The sequence below is a fragment of the Felis catus genome, chromosome C2 (genome assembly GCF_018350175.1).
Source record: "Felis catus isolate Fca126 chromosome C2, F.catus_Fca126_mat1.0, whole genome shotgun sequence".
Classification (NCBI taxonomy): domain Eukaryota; kingdom Metazoa; phylum Chordata; class Mammalia; order Carnivora; family Felidae; genus Felis; species Felis catus.
In genome coordinates this window covers 82256950-82279064 of record NC_058376.1, presented here as the reverse complement: position 1 = coordinate 82279064, position 22115 = coordinate 82256950, and the positions used below count along the sequence as shown (strand labels likewise).

The 22115-nt window shown below is 38.2% G+C and overlaps 1 protein-coding gene across 16 annotated transcripts in view; it reads left to right on the top strand.

Annotated features, from left to right (window-relative positions):
• Positions 1-22115, top strand: part of VPS8 (VPS8 subunit of CORVET complex) — a 252516-nt gene that overhangs the window by 146056 nt on the left and 84345 nt on the right. For all 16 annotated transcript variants that reach the window (XM_045037181.1, XM_045037182.1, XM_011286041.3 and 13 more), the window contains 3 exons: positions 757-803; positions 16010-16157; positions 21047-21136. In XM_045037181.1, coding sequence (XP_044893116.1) covers positions 757-803; positions 16010-16157; positions 21047-21136 — 285 coding nt within the window. The remainder of the gene's footprint in view (positions 1-756; positions 804-16009; positions 16158-21046; positions 21137-22115) is intronic.

Genomic DNA, 22115 nt, shown 5'->3' with positions numbered 1-22115 from the left:
AAATCAAGAGTCAGATGCTCAAACGAATGAGCCACTCAGGTGCCTCCATAGTGTATTTTAAGTGTATCTCATTTAATTCTCTACACCTTGTGCAGAGGAAAGAAAAGATACTGTCGTTCTCTTTTTTCACATACGTAAACTGAATTGCCAAGAGAGTCAGTGACTTACACAAAGTCACACAGCTAATAAGTGGAAGAAACAGCACCCAGATTTTATGGCATGTTAATTGCTAAAATGTTGCAGTGTGCCATCTCTTCTGTAGTTGATTACATTGGGGAGTTGGATTTTTTTTGGTGGTGGTTGTTATTTGGGACTCAAGCTCCTACCCTACTTAGATTAATTGCCTTGCAATAGGCCATTATCACAAGGAGGCCCAGGTGAAGCAATCTGAACCCGTCCGTGTAGCTAGAGCCCACTATCTGCAGAGTAGTTCAGAGCATCTGCCGGTCTCAGGGTCCTTGTGCTGAGAACTGCGAGGGGGTATATGCCTTAATAGAAGGCTTTTTTTTTTTTTTTTTGCAATAACAAGGCATTTGTGTTTCTTCTGCACTCAAAATGGAATGTGTGACAATGATTTGAATTACTGAGAGGAAATGACCTCCAAATGAGTCCTTAGAATTTCTTAGATCTGTACAGAAGACTTAATGGAATTGTGTGCACTTTAGAGATTTTTTAGAGTCATTCTTTACCATGGCATAGTTTGAAAATATGTTCTTTAATATTTAATTGTATTTTTAATTGTTTTTTTTCATTCAGAACCAGGTTTTGCTTTTCAAGTTTTTGAGGAGTCTTCTTGACCCAAGGTATGTTCATAAATTTGTTTTTTTTTTTTATGTAGATGAAAAATCAAAAGAAATAAATTGAGGTGAAGAAACTGGCCCATGGCATCCAAACAGTATAATTAGCTTTTGATTCTTAGTGTTAGTTTTTGATTAACAGTTTCATAGATTATACAAAATATATGATGAATATCGATTATATCTTGAGGGAATACTTTTTTCTGTTCAAACATGAGCATACATGGTGAGTTGTTATCAGTGTAAAAAAAAATCATGAAAACATGTTTCAGGAGGAATCTGATGACCATCTAGCTTCCCCTTTCTATTCCTGACTTCACTTCTTCCTGTTCTTTATTCCATACTGCTGTGGATTGATAGTTTTACTTTGAAAGTAAACACCTAGTTCCCAGCTCACCTCTGAATTTATTACCTCTTAAATACTTATTTCAAGTGTTAGTTTTTAATAACTTCATGTGGTGGTATGAGAAGCAAAGTTTAATTTTTTTTTTAAGTGCTGCTGTGGTACTCATCAAATAAAAACTAACCCAGGGAGATGATGAGATTAGTAATGGATTTGTAAGCAAAGCAGCTTTATGTGTGAGATCTTAACATTTTGCTGTGACTAAGCGGAGTGCATTGGGAGTTGAGTGGAATAATATTTAACATCCTCTAAGACAGTCACTCTGTCTTAAATGGAAGTATGTGTCAGAATCACCTAAGAAACTTGTAAAAATACAGACATCTGGGCCCAAACTCACAGAATCATTGTGGGTGGGGCTATTTTTGATGTACACCCAGAGTTAAGCCTCAGTGGCATAAGTATAATATTCCAGTATGACATAGTTTTCACACGAGACATACAAACTTTTATGTTGCATTAGAACGTACACTAGTCATTGAAAACAGACATTTGCTTTAGTCTTCATGTCAGTTTGGGTTCTTCCAGTATTCTGTGCTATCTTTACATACCCAAAATGCCAGTAGTTTTGTTGATTGTGTACTAATTTTTGAAATCTCAGTCATTTAAATCTAGAGCATGCTATGCTGCATTTAAATTCAGTCATCCAAACGTGCATATGCACGTTTAGAAAATCAGTCTGACTGTGTACCCCAGCACCCCTGTTCAAGACATTTTCAAATTATCTACGTTTTGGTGGTGGTGGTGGTGTTTTTTAATTTAAATTCAAGTTAGTTAACATACAGTGTGGTATTGGTTTCAGCAGTAGAACCCAGTGATTCATCACTTCCATATAGCACCCGGCGTTCATCCCAACAATGCCCTCCTTAATGCTCATCACCCATCTAGCCCATCCCCCCACTCACCTCCCCTCCAGCAACCCTCAGTTTGTTCTCTGTATTTAAGAGTCTCCTGGGTGCCTGGGTGGCTCAGTTGGTTAAGTGTCCGACTTCGGCTCAGGTCATGATCTTGCAGTGTGAGTTCGAGCCCCGCATCAGGCTCTGTGCTGACAGCTCAGAGCCTGGAGCCTGCTTCAGATGATCTGTCTCCCTCTCTCTCTGCCCCTCCCCCGCTCATGCTCTGTCTCTCTGTCAAAAATAAATAAACATTAAAAAAATTAAAAAAAAAATAAGAGTCTCTTATGGTTTGCCCCCCTCCTTATTTTTATCTTACTTTTCCTTCCCTTCCCCTATGTTTATCTGTTGTTTCTTAAATTTCACATGAGTGAAATCATATGGTATTTGTCTTGCTCTGACTGACTTCGCTTAGCAAAATACACTCTAGTTCCATCCATGTTGTTGCAAATGGCAATCTTTTTGGTTGCCTAGTAATATTCCATTTTTCATATATACATCTTCTTTATCCATTCATCAGTCGATGGACGTCAAATTACTTATGTATTAATTCCCTGTTCTCAGAATATCACTGAGGCTAGATAGCTTTTTTTTGTTAATTTATATTAATCATTTGGCTCTCCCTCAGAGCCAGTATGGGCCCAAGTCTACTTCTGGAATTCACTGATGAAAACATCTTATGTCAGAGTTGGGGGTTGGTGGAAAAAAGGATGGGAGGAGCTGGGAACAGAGATGTGAGAGAGAGGTGGGAGTTCTGGGCAGGCTGAGGAAGGAGGCATCCAGTCCCAGCCCTTTCTTTGGGGCCTGTGCATCCCTTTTCCCATGGCACAGTTCCTTCTATTCCTCTCTTGTGTCTGATCTGTTCTCCTAGCACCTGGAGCCTCTTCCCGTAGGACAATTTATTTGATCAAGTCCTTTTTCCCCCAACCATCCTACCTGAGGAGACTCAAGCTAGGAGGACAGAGGAAGTTCAGCTTTGAGCTTGGCCTTTTCTCACATGTAATAAAATATAGAAGATGATATTTACCAAATCTTACTATTTTTAAATAAAAAAATACCAGTATTAGGTAATATGAATATCAACATAGTCATTACTCTGAATGATTGTCCATCACATTTTAGCCTTTTTAAATAAGTATGCTTGTTGACTAACCTGAAAAACAAAAGGCGGGGATTAGGGTCTTGTCACATTCTGGGAAACAAGGGACTATGGAAAAGATACTTAGAGGAAAAAGAGCATCAAACATAAGTAGACTGGCCCTGACTGGCATTTTTCACTGGCCCACAATGGAGGCTGTTTTTGCCTTTGATTCTTCCCTTTTTGTTCTTAAGCAACAGACTTTTTTTTTAACAACCAGGTTCTCCTTCTATCACTCAGGAAGCTCTTTTAGCAGCATTCTGGCAAGTAAGGAAAATGAAAGAAAACAGTCATTTTCAGATGAAGACTGTACATGTGTGTGTCATGTCAGAATATTGCTTGTTTTTACTTTTGCCCCCCAAAACCTGAGTTAGTAGAATCCTCATCGATGTGTGTGTGTATGTGTGTGTGTGTGTGTGTGTATAGAAATATATATATAGTTTATGCATATTTGATATTTATTGAATTGTTCTGGAGGGGGTAGATTTTTATTTCGTCAGTAACATTTTTAAAGGGACAAATCATCTAGTTGAATTCTTAGGTATATTTCTCTTCATAAATTGTCTTTATTCAATTTCTTTATGTTATCTTTACTATGTAAATAATGTCCTCAGTAGAATTAATTGACCTATAAAGATATTGGTGGCATCTGTACATAGAAGGATTAGATAATTTTTGGTGGGGGAGTTAATCCTACTGAAACAAATTACTTGCCTGAATTGAGGCCAACAGCTTGGGAGAGAAAGGATTTGCATTCTCTTCCAATTCCCTTCTTTGGGACAGCTGCTACATAAAGCCCACCCCACCCCCACTCACTGTGTGCACTCCTGCTTGCCGAGAATTCTCATGGGAGTTCTCCTGATATATTTACATCCAGATGTAGGCCTTTTGTGCAGTGGGAATGCTTGAAGGATAATACAAAGGACACTGATGGTTTTTGTGGGGCTATGAGCTTACATAAGGAGTAAAGAAAATGTGCAAGTATATTTATATTCACAATATTTTCCTCAGTACACTTCTCTTGGTAATGTCAATTTAGCCTTTGTTAACCATCTCCTGGAGACCTCTGAAATATATGGTATGACTTTCTTGTAGGAAATAAAAAAACACATAAAAGTCACATTGTATTTCTAATATTTAATCAAAGTAAAGTAAAAATTGAGCATTGCTAAGAAAATGAGTAGCTTTACCAAGGAGCAAAACATAGATTATGGAAATGGTTATACATTGGATTAAAGTTGAACCTGTCAGTGTTTCTATGGATAATTTTGAGGGGACATTTTAAGATGTTGACTCTCTTGGCGCCTGGGTAGCTCAGTCGGCTAAGTGTTCGACTTCAGCTCAGGTCATGATCTCACGGTTCATAAGTTCGATCCCTGTGTCGGGCTCTGTGCTGACAGCTCAGAGCCTGGAGCCTGCTTCAGATTCGGTAGTTTTCTCCCTCCCTCCCTGTCTCCCTCCCTCCCCCCCTCCCTCCCTCTCCCTCCATCCCCCCCTTTCTCTACCCCTCCCCCGCTCACGCTCTGTCCCTCTCTCAAAAATAAACATTAAAAAAAAAAGATGTTGACCCTCAGTGTTGAAATAGCATATTTCAAAATTAGAATAAAAAATTAGAACATTATGTTCATGAACTTTGACGTAGGAAAATTCATTTCTATTTCATTGAGTGCCTATCAGCTTGGCTGGGCATACCACCAGATATCATATTGTTAGGGTGAATTTTTCTCTACCTTTCAAAGGTTCTTCTGGCTGGATTAAGAATCAAATTGAGATGAGACAGATGAACACGAGAAAGTCCGATTTAATTTCATATGTATAGAACCCCTACATACATGAGAGGTTCAAAGACAGAAAGGTAAAGTGAGATCTGTATGCCATCCTGAACTAAGGAATGGGATAGGGGCCTGGGGCTTCAGCAGGGAGGAGGGCACTTCACAGGGCAAGAAGAAGAGCAGATGTTGGGTATTTAGGTATTTGCCCTGCCATACTTCAGAGAAAATTGATCTCTGATAATAACTCTTATTCTGGGAAAAGCTCCAAATTTAGATTCTTTTAGATAGTTTATGATGTGGACAATAAAGGCAAAAGAAAAAAATCAAATTTCCTTACAACTTACAGCCCATTGACCAGTCCTTGAGATGTGCCTCAGTGTTCATATTTTGCTGAGGGCAAAAGACAACCTTATCTTAATATTAACCCAACCTCCAGGATCCTGTAAGTCACCTTTAACAGGTAAAAATTCCTTTGGAAACTTCCTTTATCTCTACCTGTCCCTCCTCCCCCCCCCCCCCCCCGAGAGATGCCAGCAATCATCCTCCAAGCATATAGCCCACTGAGATACATTCTAAGGATCTCATGACTAGGGTTTTACTAGACACTGGTAAGTGACCTTTCCTAACAACAGCTAGCCCCCCAAGGTCCTGGAAGCCTTGCTTCCAAGTTCCTTGGAGATTTATGCTATCTCTGACTCCCTCCCAATTTGAAAGTATGTAATCAGCCATCCCTCACAACCCACTGCAGCTCTTTCTGCCCATAGGTCCTGTCCCATGCTTTAATAAAACCCTCCTTTTTGCACTGAAGACACCTCAAGAATTCTTTCTTGACCGTTTGCTCCAAACCCCAACATTTTCACATCAGTTAATGGAGGGGCAAAGGTTTCTCTTGAACTCACAGGGTCTTGATTGCCATCAGCTCAGAACAGTCCATATGCCAAAGTGGCACATTTTGAGGAGACTTGTTTCAAACCCTTTAGTGTCTTTGGCTAGTACTTTGCCAGAAGCTCAGATTAAACCTTTTAAATCCTAACATATCATTTCCTAATGTCCAAATCTTTTCAGCTAGCTAGCTAGCTAGCTAGCTAGATATAGAGGGAGGTAAGGAGGAAAGAAAGAAAGAAACAGAAAGAGAGAGAGAAGGAAGGAAGGAAGGAAGGAAGGAAGGAAGGAAGGAAGGAAGGAAGGAAGGAAGGAAGGAAAAGAAAATAGCCTGCCTGCATTTATTTCTTTATTCCTATAATCAGTACTTCTTTGTAATGAAATTGCTGTCTGCTAAGTACTGTGCTAGAGGTTGAAATGGCTCAAAATTATACTCACATGTTCTCAATCCAGACCTGTTTCTTCTTTTTTATTTTCTCTCCTAGCAAATGGCATTCTCCACCCATTTATTTCACTTAACAATTGACTGAGTAACTACAGCATGCTAAGCACACTGACAGGCATGGAAAGTAAAATAGTGAATAAGATGCCCTGCCTTGACAGAATTTACATTCTAATGAAGGAAATAGACAAGCAAGCAGGCAATTATGTTTAAGTGTCTTCAATAAAATTTTGAGAGTGATGATGGATTCTTCACTTTGCTTTACCTACTCCATTCTGCCTTAGCCATACCACACAGAACCAGTCATGACATCAAACTCTTGGATAGCTCCGTACATATGGGAGTCCTCCTCTGTTCTGTTGCCCACTGCCCTGGTTCAGGCACACAGTGTCTCTCTCCTGATCCCTCCTGCTGGCCTCCTAACCACCCTTCAAAGCTCTCCTTCTCAGAGTTCTTTCCATTCCCATTATCCAAGGCCAAATACAAACTCCTCACGGCCTTTCTGTCTGGCTTCATTTGCTTCCTTTCTCCCATTTCTCTTTGCCCCTTTATTCCTCCCCAGTTCTGACTTGTTTGATTAGAGGAGGCACTATGTGCTGTCATTCCTTCCTTTGCATATGTGTTTCTCCCTTAGTCCACTTTGTTTTCTTGAGAGCAATTTAATGTATGCACTTTATGTATGTGTGTGTGTGTATATATATATATATATATATATATATAATTAGTTATTAAGAGCTCTAAAAGTTATATATGTGCTTTGATCCAGTGTTTCAATTTTGGAAAGTATTTTAAGGAAATACTGTGAAAAAAATGTGGCTGATATTAAATTAACTGTATTCGCATTTGCATAGTGAAAAAGCTATTTATAAAAGAGGATGGGGAGGGGCGCCTGGGTGGCGCAGTCGGTTAAGCATCCGACTTCAGCCAGATCATGATCTCACAGTCCGTGAGTTCGAGCCCCGCGTCAGGCTCTGGGCTGATGGCTCGGAGCCTGGAGCCTGTTTCCGATTCTGTGTCTCCCTCTCTCTCTGCCCCTCCCCCGTTCATGCTCTGTCTCTCTCTGTCCCAAGAATAAATAAAAACGTGGAAAAAGAGGATGGGGAGGTGACTAAGTAAATACTAAGGTATATGAGCAAAAGTGAATACCAAATTGGCAAACATGGCAATGTGAATGTAAAAATAATGCTAAACTGGAAAAATACGTTAACAAGAAGTAGTTTGCATACATACTGTATGTGTATATGATTGAATGATAAGAGGACATGTACAGATGTAGACAGATCTGTAGACTGGTAGCTTAATGTTCACTATATTCTTTGGCCCCATAGATTTGCTTATGTTAATAATAAATATGAGAGCAATTATAAGTAGTTTGGAAGGGTCTGCTCTTTGCTTTTAAATTTTTTGAAACAAAACTAAGATATAAGTGCCACATATTAAAGTTTTTTTTTTTAATTGCTTCATGTGTATTTAAAGAAGTCTTTCCAAACACCTGTTTTTGTTTTCTATTTTCAGTGAAAAGGACACATTTTAAGGTTCTGCGTGATTTTTGTAATCCTACCCTTTCTTTTCTATTTATGTTGCTATTTTTTATTTGTTGCTTTCATTGTCTTGTTTTTTTGTTTCTTTTTTTTTGTTTGTTTTTTGTGGGTTTTTTTTTGGTATTCAACTTTTCTGCCTTTGGTTTTAATTGAGCATTTTATATGATTCCATTTTGTCTCTTAGTATATCGATTATATTTCTTTTTTTACTTCTTTTAGTGGTTGCCCTTCAGTTGGCAGTGCACATTTATAACTAATCCAAGTCCAGTAACAGATAACACTACAGTGCTTCATGCGTAGTATCAGTACCTTATGATAAAGGATTCCTAATTCCTCCCTCTTATCCCTTATAATATTTGCTGTCATTCACTTAACCATAAACCATAATCACTGAATACATTGTAACTGTTATTCTTTTGGACAAATTGTCTTCTGTATATGTGCCGCGGAAGTGAGCACAGGACAAATTGTTTTCTGTTAGATCAGTTAAGAATAAGAAAAATAAAACATTTATTTGACCTTAATTTATTCCCTCTCTAATGCTCTTTATGTAGATGCAGATTTATGACCTATATCATTTTTCTTCCTTCTGAAGAACTAACATTTCTTGAAAGGCAAGTCTACTGATGACACATTCTCACAATTTTTGTTTGTCTCAGAAAGTATTTCCCCTTCACTTTTGAGAGATAATTTTCCTGGATACACAATTGTAGGTTGGTGGGTTTTTTCTTCCAAGACTTTAAATATTTCATTCTGCTGTCTTTTGCTTGCATGGTTTATGGAGAGAAGTGTAGTGTAATTCTTAGCCTTGCTCCTCTGTAGGTAGTGTTTTCCTTCCCTCCGACTTCTTTTAAGATTTTCTCTTTGTCTTTGATTTTCTGCAGTTTGAATATAATATGCCTAGGTATAGATTTTTGCTGTTTGTCCTCTTTGGTGTTCTCTGGGGTTCCTGAATCAGTAGTTTGATATCTGTCATTAATTTGGGGAAATTCTCAGTCATTATTGCTGTGCAAATATTTCTTTCCCATTTTCTCTTTCTTCTTATGGCCTTACCTTTTATATTTGTGCCACAGTCTTTGGATATTCTGTTCTGGGTCTTTCTGCCCTCAAGTCTCTTTTCTCTTTGTGCTTCAGTTTGGGAATTTCTATTGACGTGTTATTGACACACTTTTAAACTCACTGATTCTTTCCTCAGCGGTATCCAGACTGTTGATGAGGCCATCAAAGGCATTCTTAATTTTATTTCGTGTTTTTTTCATTTCTAGCATTTTCTTTTGATCCTTCCTTAGAGTTTCCATTTCTCTGCTTACTTTACCCATCTGTACTTACATGTTGTCACTTTTTCCAGTAAGAGCCCTCAGCATATTGATCATAAGTTTTAAGATCCCATGTAATAAATCCAACATCTCCGGCATATTTGAGTTTGGTTCTGATGCTTGCTAAATCTCTTCAAACTGTATTTGTTGTTGTTGTTTTTTATGTTGTCTTGTAACTTTTTATTGAAAGCTGGAGATGATGTACTGCATAAAAGGAACTATGGCAAATAGGCCTTTGGTGTGAAGTTTTATGTTTATCTGGTTAAGCGTGAGGCTTTGCTTACTGTTTGCTGTAGCGGTAGTTGTCTGACCCTGAAAGTTACTTCGGTGTCCATGTTTTTCTCTCCCTGGTTGTCTTTAGATTTCCCTAGAGACTTTTCGTAAAGTCTGAGCTGTGTAGTTCTTTCGGTTCTTTTCCCGTTATTATATAGGCATGCCCTATTGATGTAGTGGTGAGGTGTGGTGGAGGAGAAGCATTCTTTAGTCCTGTGATTAGTGTTCACTCTTGGTGAGTTGTGTCTCTGGCAATGACCCTCCCAAGTACTTCTCAGTAACCCCCTTGTACCCCTTTAAGTGAGACAGGAAGGCTAGAGAGGGCTGGATGTGGTTATTTCTCTTCCCTCAGCTTGGTTAGTCTCTGATAAAATAGTTTCCCTTGAGGGCAGTTGTATTACTTTGCAAGGCCTGCCTTCACAAAGTACCACAACTGTGTGGTTAAACAACAGAAATTTATTGTCTCAGTTGTGGAGACTGGAAGTCCAAGATAAGTGTTGGGAGGGTTGTGAGAAAGAGTTCCATGTTCCTCCTCTACTTTCTGGTGCTTTGCCGGCAATCTTTGTCATTCCTTAGCTTGTGAAAGCATCACCCTGATTTCAACCTTCATTTTCACATGCATTCTCCCTGTATGTATGTTTATGTCAAAAGTTTCTCTTCTTTTAAGGACACTGGTTATGTTGGATTATGAATCCACCTTACTCCAGTATAACCTCATCCTAACTAATTACATCTACAAAGTCCTGTTTCCAAATAAGGTCACATTGTGAGATATCGGGAGTTGGGACTTCAACGTATGAATTTGCAGGGGACATAATTCAGTCCATAGCAGGCCTTGTTAAGAAGAACAAAATGCTCTGGATATATATTTTAACGGCCACTTTTCTCCTCTCTGGTACTGGAAGCATGACTGGAGTTTTCTCCGGTCTTCACAATGAGAACCTGGTAGCTCCTCAAGATAAAATCCATGAAAGTAGGGAAACTCCCCCAAGACTCGGCCCCCTAGGATATTTAATTCTTCGGTCTGTCCACACCGAATCTCTGGCATTTTGTCATTGACGGCTGAAGTTTTCCTACCCCAGTGTACCAGCTCCAGCAGTGGTGGCTTCTGCTCCAGTAGGCTGTGATCATTTATACCCACCTGTCTGTTGCTCTCTAACTCAGGGGTGGCAGCTGGCCCCACCACTTCAGCTCTCAGGTAGATGGAACAAGAGTTGTTGATTTTCTGTTTGGTCAGCATTTTTCCTGAGAGGATGGAGGTGTTAACTTTCAAGCTCTTTACATGCCAGACCAGAAACTAAATGTCTTTGTTCTCTATATGTTCAGAATTATATGTGGATATCAGATTTATGTAGTCTGACCCAGCATCAGTTCAAACCGTACTTCTGAAAACTGTTGAATGTCTCTGCAGTGGGGTCACAGAACTGCATCTCCTTTGTCTCTCTAGTTCCATCTATCACTTTGGGGAGAGAATGGCATCAGGCGTCTCATCCAGACCTACAAATGCCCCAATTTAGGTATTATGCCGAGGTGGCAGGACCTGCCCCTTCCCAGTCTTTCTTTGAGTTAGGCCACGTTAAGACAATCCTTGCTAGTGGGATCACTGGCATATTTCAGTGTTAGGGAGAGCTTTGCAGTAGGAAGAAAGTACACATTACAAATAACCTCAGCATTCTTCTTATTACCATTTTTAATAGTAGTATTTTGGAAAAGTTGTTTTAGCTTACCCTGTGAGATTTAATTGAAGTCTGTACAACATTGGAATGATCCAGATACACTTTTTTTTTAATGTTTATTTTGGGAGAGAGAGTGTGTAAGTGGGGGAGGCGTAGAGAGAAGGCGAAGACTGCCAAGCAGGCTCCACATAATCAGTGCAGAGCCTGACCCCACAATCTGCGAGATCATGGCCAGAACCAAAATCAAGAGTTGGGCGCTCAACTGACTGAGCCACCCAGGCATCCCCAGGTACTCTTTATACCTGATGAGGTTATGGAACTAAATTATTTTTCTATGAAAATCATTAGGCTCTTATTTCTGTTAGCTTATAAAAGCCATTTTTCTTCTTTATGCAGGAGAACATTGAAAACAATACACTTTCTCTTTTGTGAATATCAGAAAGAGAACAAAAATTCTATTAAGTTTTGGGAAGGACATCTTTGACACTAGTATCAGACTAGGGAAATGGAAAGTGAACAAGTCCCCTGAAGACCTGAATTACATCTGCTGTTACATTGATTTGATGTGGCAGAATCTTTGCCATTAGACAGAACGGTGCCCTTGTCTGCTTTGGTCTGCGCCTCATAAAAGTTGATAAGGAAGTGTGGCTGTTCTGTATGAGGGATACTGTCATCTCTGCCTGACTTAGAGAGCCATCATGGAGAGCCACACTTACTATGTTCTTTCTTGCAACGGATGGGTTTCCACCTAAGCCAGTCTCCTGTCTGGTTTGTGAGGCATTACTGTTGTTACAATTCCATGCGCGTTTTGTGGGTATTGTCTTTGCTGCCTATAATAATGCTTCTTAAAGTGTTTTTCAGGCAGATTGGCACATTCACTTATGTTTTGTTCAAAGGACATGGGATTACATTGTGGCATTTTTAACATGGAATGTAAAATGGAAAACTGGAAGCTCAGCTTAACAACCTTGTAGAACAACTTGATTAGAATGATAACTCCATGGACAATAATTGTCTTCACTCTCGTGTGTTGTGAATGATGTATTTGAGTTTTCAGTCTAAAAGGTACCAAGCAGTCATCAGTACACCACTACCTCTAAGGACTGGTTATATGGGGATGAGCAGAGAATTCAAGTAGTCAGGATTTAGAGGTGGCCCTAAGTTGTCAGCACAAGTTACAGGGAGATTGTGAGATTCTCTCCCTCAGAAATGTAGAGTAGTCTAGACTGGCCTATTTTTGTGCAATATTTAGAGTGAAGGGGAGAGACCAGACCAGACTTTTTTCATCTCCCTGCAACATTTATTTTCTTTGTCAAATATTTTTATCAGAATTTTAGAGTCATTTTAATGACGTCATTTATTCAAAACTGAAGCATAGTTTATCCTTCCCAGTAACAGCCAAATATACAAGATCATAATTTTAAATTATTTTCACAACCTGAGTAAGTGTGAATGTTTTCCCCAACCTGAATTTTTGGGTATGGTTGGTGTGCATGTATTTCACAAGGCATATAAGTACTCTCCTTTAAAACAACACAGGAAACAACGGGTATTGGTATGTGGAGAAAGGGGAACCCTCTTGTACTATTGGTGGGAATACAAACTGGTGTAGTCACTGTGCAGAACAGTATGGAGTTTCCTCAAAAAGTTAAAAATGGAACTACCCTATAACCAGCAATTACACTACTAGGTATTTACTCATAGGCTACAAAAATACTGATTTGAAGAGGCACATGCACCCCGATATTTATAGCAGCATTATCAACAATAGCCAAACTATGGGAAGAGCCCAAATGTCCACTGATTGATGAATGGATAAAGAAGATATGGTATATATACACAATGGAATATTACTCCGCCATCAAAAAGAATGAAATCTTGCCATTTGCAATGATGTAGATGGAGCTAGAGTGTATTATGCTAAGCAAAATAAGTCAGAGAAAGACAAATACCATATGATTTCACTCATATGTGGAATTTAAGAAACAGAACAGGTGAACATAGGGAAGGGGTGGGGGGAAAGAGAGAGATGGAAGCAAGCCATAGGAGACTCTTAACTATAGAGAACAAACTGAAGGTTGATGGGGGGAAATGGCAGGGGATGTGCTAAGTGGGTGATGGGTATAAAGTAGGGCACTTGTTGGGATAAGCACTGAGTGTTATATGTAAGTGATGAATCCCTAATTCTACTCTTGAAATCAATATTACAATATATGTTAACTAGAATTTAAATAAAATTGAAATTTAAAAAAATGACAAGAGAAAGTCTAGTGTATGCCTTATAAAAATCTACCTTTTATATATACTTAAGTGTTTATATCTTATATGTCATTGCTATGATTAAAATAGAAATTCCCAAAAGAATAGATAAGGTTTAGGTTTAAAACATATAGTTTTGATACACTAACGTTAACAGTGGCAAAGCAGATAGCTAATAGAAGAGTAACAGAAGTAGCTTTGAGAAGGGAATATAACAATTTGTATTTATGTGCAAGACTGTGAAGCAGCAGTCAGAAATGGGTGTAAGTGCATACGTGTTAGTTTATTAAAGTTTTCATTATGTTGATGTTGCCTGATCATTTCCCAGCAGACATATTATTTCCCTCACAAATGAATGCATCAGAATCTATTCATCTGAGTGATTTGCTTGGTTTGATGCATATTCACATCCTTAGTACTTGTAAAGAGTTTTGTCAATAAGTGTTCTGGAAAGAATTAAATACTGGGATTTATTGGCAGATGCTTATGTCTAGTCTTAATTTGCTCCATAGTCTTGCATTTATAAGACATAGTAACAGAAGTGTGGCATAGATAAAATATTAACACTACCTACAATATGACATAAACATCTGAGAAGTACACCAGCTCACCTTAATGTTAACGATCATCGATTAGCATTCCCTTTTTCTTTTACATGGGCATATTCTGTTGGGACAAAACGTTGATCTTACATGAAGACCCATCATTCCCCCTGTGATTATCATGTGCATTTTCTAGTTGGTCCGTGTAGAGCTTTCTGACAGCATTCATTCACAGCTGAATCTGATTTCATAGCCCTGGTCCTTGTCATTTGCACCCCTCTATCCTGTATTTGGTTCCCCTTTTTTGAAGGCAATCCAGCACATTATTGCCTGTCCAGTTCAATTCAGTGTACATTTACCGAGTGCTTATTTATTATGTGCCAAGACTGTGTGAGTGCTGGGAGACATTGAATGCAGCAGTCTTTGCTCTCAGAGTTTATAGTGTAGTTGGGACCTAGACACTTAAGAAGATAATTTTCATGTTACATAGGAAGAACTAAGGTGATGCTGTACTTAAGGAATAACCAGTTACTTACCTAAATCCTGCTTTAAAGGCAGCTGTGAACTAACGAAATGAAACTCGAACTTAAGAGATTTACAGCCAATTTGAGGACATACCGAATTAGCCCATCAGCAAGTATTGACAGCTCCAAGCAGCAGAGCTTAATTAATGAGTTCATCAGTCAACCTCTGGTAGGGACTGAGTGTCACAAAACTCTTAGTTTAGGAAAGATTTCCTATGTCTAAATATAATTTCTCTTTCTGTAGCTGAAGGCTCTTACTGGTAAAAATAGGAGGGCTATTTACCATTATTTATAGGACCTTTATAACCTCAAATTGTTCTCTGCGGAGTCAGATTCCCACCTATGACCGTTGGTGTGCTGCACATGGGTCACAGGTGTGCCTAGAGACGGATCCCCTCAGCTCTTGGGGTGGATCTTGGGGCACCCATAGTCCCCTGTGATCAGTCTTACTTTGTTCTGAGGGGCCCTGCAAATGCTGTCCTTCTCTGTATGCGTGATGTGAGAAAAGCTGGGAGATGTTGCTTTAAACCATCTGCCTTAACGTTTCTTCACAAAGCTAGTTTCCCAAGCAGTTTTGTATCTTATTAACCCTATTCCAGTTCTTTATATAAGGAGCTTTAGTTGAGGTGAAGAAAAGATAGGGCTCTCAAAAGGAACTGACTTCTTTTAAAGACGATTTGTATGTCTGTAATGAGCAGTAGTTGATTTTCTAAATAATTTCTTTTGGCCACCAGTAGTTGAGTGTCCACTGTGATAAAACTAATTCTGTATTTCTCTAGCTTTTTTTTTCCTTTTTTTTTTTTAAAGAAAGCTCTGCATCCAACGTAGGGGTTGAACTCATAACTTTGAGCTCGAGTCACATGCTCTGCCGATTGAGCTACCCCGGCACCCCAGTATCTCTAGCTTTTGTTGTAGGTATTCTGAATAGTGGGCTTTGGTGACTAGCTGACATACAAAATAAATGAACACATGAATATTGTGTGTCCTACTATTGATCCACTTTATAAATTTGTTTTAGTAGCGTGTAAATAACTAGCCCGTACAACATGCAGGGTACTGTTGCAGGCTTTAAGAATTCATTAGTGAGAAGATACCTGGTACCTATCCTCAAAGAGTTTATAGTCTTTAGATAAGAAAGATAATTAAAGAAGTAGTTACAACATGGTGTGATTGGTGCTACCAACGAAGTATGGTAGGGCCAGTTGTTAAAAGTGGAAGATGGTTTACTATATATAGTTACTCGTGGATCATTGGTTAATTTTTGTTTCTTCTAGAGCAACAGTACAACTTTGGTATTTATTTAGAGGAGCTTTCCCTGAATATTATTTCCTTAATTATTCACTATAAACTGAGAACTGTTGTGATTTAGACTGTGTCTGATATAATACACAGCTTACCCTAACACCCTAAGTAAAAGTGAGACTTTCAATTCACGATTTTATATCACCAGAAGGGAGTTTTGCTTTTAAGGTTGACGTACTTTTTACCTGTCATTACATACTTAATGACAGATGTGATGAATTAATGCCGTTCTCTTTCTATTTATGTTTTCAGGGAAGGTATTCATATAAATCAGGAATCGCTGCAGATGCCTCCCTCTGTTACGGAGCAGTTCATTGAGCTGTTGTGTCAGTTCGACCCAAACCAGGTTATAGAGACGCTGCAGGTCCTTGAGTGCTACCGCCTGGAAGAAACCATCCAGGTAAGACCTGGAATGCAGAGCGGATGTGAGTAAACTCATCCTAACCATTCACCAGTTTAAACATGAGCAAAAGGAAACTAACATAACATAGCCCCCGGGATCGAACCCAAATAGTCTACCTCCACAGTGCCTGCTCTACATTGCTGTGGTAAACTGCTGTCCCTTTATTCCAGTAAAGTCAGAAACAGCACATGTCCATCGCTGTCACTAATCAAGTTTCACAGACGTTCTAGCCAACACACAAGCCAAGACAAAGGAATACAATAAATATATTAAAAGGAGAGGGGCGCCTGGGTGGCACAGTCGGTTAAGCGTCCGACTTCAGCCAGGTCACGATCTCACGGTCCGTGAGTTCGAGCCCCGCGTCAGGCTCTGGGCTGATGGCTCGGAGCCTGGAGCCTGTTTCCAATTCTGTGTCTCCCTCTCTCTCTGCCCCTCCCCCGTTCATGCTCTGTCTCTCTCTGTCCCAAAAATAAATAAACGTTGAAAAAAAAATTTTTAAAAAAAAAAAAAAAAAGGAGAAACCAAGCTCTTGTTTGTAGGCTCTGATGGTTAGATAGCTTGCTGGGCATAAGACAGGCTCAGTGGCAGTCAGTAGTCTCAACACGGTCATTGCCTTGGGTCCCTTCCCTTGTTTTCTCCTGTTTCCACATGAACATGACTATGTGCATGTGTGTGTGTGCATGCGTGTACGTATACACACATACATATTCTAATCAATAAGAGGCTAGTATTTAAAATTTATTTTTAAACTACTGTTATATATCCTTTCCTTTATTATCAATACTTATGAAACAGTAATCTGTATTCCCTGTGCCACCTTCTGAACTACTCACACACTTTAAAAATTTTTTAAGTGTAAAATATTTAAAGTATATAGAATTGTACAGAATTTCAAATATCAATGTACCCACCAACCCAGTTTTATAGATGTTCATGTTTGACATACTGGGTTTAAATCTTTGTTGTTTGTTTTAGAAATCATCCTCTTCCCCCCCCCCCCCCACCGCCCCCGAGGTTACCACCAACCTGAAGATGGGAAGCATATTCTTCCCATCTATGTTTATTTTTCCTATAAAATGCATGATACAGCAATAGCACTGCTAGGAATTTATTCAAGGGATACAGGAGTGCTGATGCATAGGGGCGCTTGTACCCCAATGTTTATAGCAGCACCTTCAACAATAGCCAAATTATGGAAAGAGCCTAAATGTCCATCAACTGATGAATGGACAAAGAAATTGTGGTTTATATACACAATGGAATACTACGTGGCAATGAGAAAGAATGAAATATGGCCTTTTGTAGCAACGTGGATGGAACTGGAGAGTGTTATGCTAAGTGAAATAAGTGATACAGAGAAAGACAGGTACCATATGTTTTCACTCTTATGCGGATCCTGAGACACTTAACAGAAGACCATGGGGGAGGGGAAGAAAAAAGAAAAAAAAAAGAGAGGGAGGGAGCCAAAACATAAGAGACTCTTAAAAACTGAGAACAAACTGAGGGTTGATGGGGGGGTGGGAGGGAGGGGAGGTTGGGTGATGGGCATTGAGGAGGGCACCTGTTGGGATGAGCACTGGGTGTTGTATGGAAACCAATTTGACAATAAATTTCATATTAAAAAAATAATAAAAAAAATAAATAAAATGCCTGACACAGTCTTCCATGTTTATAGAATTTGTAATAATGGTATCATATAGAACATATCCTATTGCAAATTGCTTTTTTATTAAATTTTTTAAATTTATCAATTGTTATACATGTAGAATTAGCTCATTCATTTTAATGATCATATATCAATTGAATGAGTATGCCACAGTTTATTTCCCTATGGATAGACATTCAAATTGTTTCCACTCCTTCACATCCTAAACAATGCTACCTTATACATCTTTGTATGAACCTTCTTATGTGCCCATGTGAGCTTTCTCTAAGTAATTACCTGGAAGTGGAATTACTTAGACAGTAGACTAGCTTATTCTATTGTTACTGCCAAGTTGATCTCCTGTTTGTTTCTATTCTCACCATCAATGTTTTTGGTATTTGTTATTTTTCCACATTCTAGTTGATTCCTAACATTTTTTGGCTTTTTTTTTTAAAGTTTATTTATTTTTGAGAGAAAGAGAGAGAGAGCTGGGGAGGGGCACAGAGAGAGGGAAAATGAGAGTGAGAGTGGGAGTGAGAGAGAGAGAGAGAGGGAAAATGAATGAGAACCCCAAGCAGGATCCACACCCTCAACGCAGAGCCTGACTCAGGGCTCAAACTTATAAACTGTGAGATCATGATCTGAGCAGAAATCAAGAGTCAGACACTTAACCAACTGAGCCACCCAGGAGCCCTACACTCTTAGACTTTTAATTTTTACCAGCATGATGGGTATCATTGATTATTCATGACATTGAACATCTTTCCATATGTTTAATGACTTTCAGGTTTTTTTCTCTGAATTATCTGTTCCTATCATTTGCCCATTTTTCTACTGAGTTTTTGCCCTTACTGATTTGTAGAAATTCTAATTTCTGCATCTCTAATCCTTCACTGATTTTATATGTTGGGGATGCCTTCTTCCAGTGTATTGTGGCACGTTTCTTTAATTTGGTTTCTAGTGACTTCTATTTCATCATTCTTTTCCTTTAAGGTTTAAATTTTTGTGTGTGAGTCTTCCTTTTCTACCTTGATGGTATAAAAGATATCCTCTTATACGAGTTTTATACCTTAGCTTTTTACATTTAGGCTTTTAATCCATCTGGAATTAATTTTTGTAAACAGATCAAGGGAGGGATTTCTGTATTTTTTTTTCCCCTGTGTGTAACCGGTGGTGTATGTGGTATTTCTGGTATCCTTTCCTCACTGATTCATAATGCCATTCTGCTGTATACTGAACTCTCAGATATCCATGGATCTTTTTGTGGAATCTCTTCTGCTCGTTTGGTCATGTCTTTCCTTTTACTGTTACCACATATTTTAAATTTTTTTTTTTTCAACGTTTATTTATTTTTGGGACAGAGAGAGACAGAGCATGAACGGGGGAGGGGCAGAGAGAGAGGGAGACACAGAATCGGAAACAGGCTCCAGGCTCTGAGCCATCAGCCCAGAGCCTGACGTGGGGCTCGAACTCACGGACGGTGAGATCGTGACCTGGCTGAAGTCGGACGCTTAACTGACTGCGCCACCCAGGCGCCCCATGTTACCACATATTTTAAATAATATAGCTTCACAATAAGGCTTATTATTTGAAAGAAGAGTCTTCCCTCCTCATTGTTTTTCTTTAAAATTCATGTGTACTCTTAGGCTCTTACTATTCTACATCAAATTAGGAATCATGTTGTCATCTTCCTTTAAAAAAACAGAAAACAGGGGCACCTGGATAGCTCAGTAGGTTAAGCGGCTGACTTGGGCTCAGGTCATGATGTCACGTTTCGTGAGTTTGAGCCCCATATTGGGCTCAGTGCTGACAGCTCAGAGCCTGGAGCCTGCTGCTGATTCTGTGTCTCCCTCTCTCTCTCTGCCCCTCCCCCACTTTTGCTCTGTCTCTGTTTCTCAAAAATAAATAAACATTAAAAAAAATTAAAAAACCAACAAACTTCCGGCATTTTGATGAAATATATACAATGAATTTATAGGTTAATTCAGGGAAGATTGACATCTTACAACATAGAGTCTTCACATTCAGGAACATGGTTGTCTTTTTAAAAGCCTTTTACGTTCTTTAGTGAGGTTTCAACAACTTTTATACGATCTACGAGGTTCTTGCCAATGTTATCTTAAATTTGTTCCTAGATACTTACACTTTTTGTTAACAATGTGGAAGGAAAGTTTTTGAAATGACATCTTTGTTGATTGCTGCTGCTGTATGTTACTAATTTTTATACATTGTTTTGTATCGAAAAGAATCTGAATTCTTTCTTCATTTAAATAGTTTCTAGATTTTTTTAATGACAATACTATTTTTCAAGAATAATGGTAGTTTTTCTTGTCTTTAGCTTTTCTTTCTTTTCTTTTTAAAAAATCTTTTTTACATTTACACTGTTTTCTCTCTCTTACCAGATGTCTAAGAGCTCCAGGATATTATTTAGAAACAGTGATAGTATGCAGTCTTGCCTTGTTTCTGATTTTAAAGGGAATGGGTCTAACATTTTACATTAAATATGGTGTTTATTTTAGGATTTTGATAGATAATTTTTAATAAATTAAGAGTTCATTTCTCAGTTTAGGTAAGAGTGTTTTGTTTTTGCTAAGAATGGGTACTGCATTTTATCAAATACTTTTTCCTGCATTTATTGAGATGATCACACTTTTCTCCTTTGAACCTGTTTATATGCTAATAATGTTATTTGTGCCTCTCTTTGTTCTTGCTGCTAAGAAAGTTTTTTGTTTTTTGTTTTTTGTTTTTGCTGCTAAGAAAGTTTTATTCTACTTTATTAGTCTTTTCAAAGACTATTTTGGGGTTTGTTGAAACTCTGTGTTGTTTCTCTGTTGTTTCTTTCCCATAGCATTATTTTCTGCACTTAATATCTTTCATTTATCTTCTTAGTTTACTTGGTATTTCTTTTTTACTAATTAGAAACTTTTAGTTTATTGATTCTTATTAATATCTCACTTATACATATGTGTTACCTTTTTTCCAGTGGATATACTCAGTCAGGTAAATGAAAACTTAATTAAACAATAGTGAAGAAAAAAGTGAATGAACATGGTTTAGTTAGAACTGCCAAGATGGGCAACTTGTAACACTAGAAAGTCCAATATTTCATATTACACTGGAAAGTAATGTACTACTGAGGTATGATTTCATTATTTACTGTCATATTGTTTTCATCTTTAGTAGGATCCTCTCCACAATCAAGATTTGTGAACAAAAATCCTTATCATTTCTTCTTTCCTAGATTACCCAGAAGTATCAACTTCATGAAGTCACTGCCTATCTATTAGAAAAAAAAGGAGATATTCATGGGGCCTTCTTAATAATGCTAAAGGTAATATTTTACTATATTTGCTTTGTCATTTTCTGTCCACGCCTCCATTCATCAATCTGTCTTTTTATTGAGATATAATTGACCTGTAGCATTGTGTAAGTTTTCATCAGTTCATCTTCATTTCTTGTGTGTCAAAGTAAGTTGCAGACAGTATTACATCTTACCACTAACTATTTTTATCATGACTAGAGTTTAGTCGTTGGGCAGAACATTTCTTTCTGGTATACTTTTAAGGTGAAATTTATATACAATAAAGTGCACAAGTCTTAAATGTGTCATGTACTGAGTTGTGACAAATGCATACACCTATGTCCCTAGTCCCTAACAAGATAGAGAACATTAGCTTCATCAGAGAAAGTTCCTTCATGCCTCTTCATACGCATTCCCACTTTTGTCCCCCCACAGATCATCATTTTTCTGATCTTTTTTTTTTTCACTGTGAATTAGTTTTACTTATTTTATGCATTCATGCATTCATGGGTTCCTCCCTTAGTAGTCTTGTATAATTCTCCTTTCACCATATTTTTGAGATGTATCAGTAGTCCGTTTCTTTTATTGCTGAATGGTATTGTACGAATATACTACTATTCATTCAGTCTCTTGATGATTGACACCTGGGCTATTTCTAGTTTTTGGCTATTAAGAGTAAAGCTACTACGATCACTTTTGTACACAAATATTTTCATTTTCACAGGAAAATGTCAGTACCAAGGACTGGAATCCCTAGGTCATAGGATAGGTCTAGGTTTTAGGTCTATAAAATATTACCAGACCTCTTTCCAAAGTGATTATTCCATTTTACATCCCCTCCAATAATGTATAAGAGTTTGGGTTGCTAATTCTCACCAACAGTTGATGTTCTATCAGTTTTTCACAAAAATTTTTATCCATTTTTAAAATTGTTATACCTACAATAAAAACTTACCATTTTGGTGGTATTAAGTGTAGTCACATTTTTGTGCAATCGTCACCACTATCC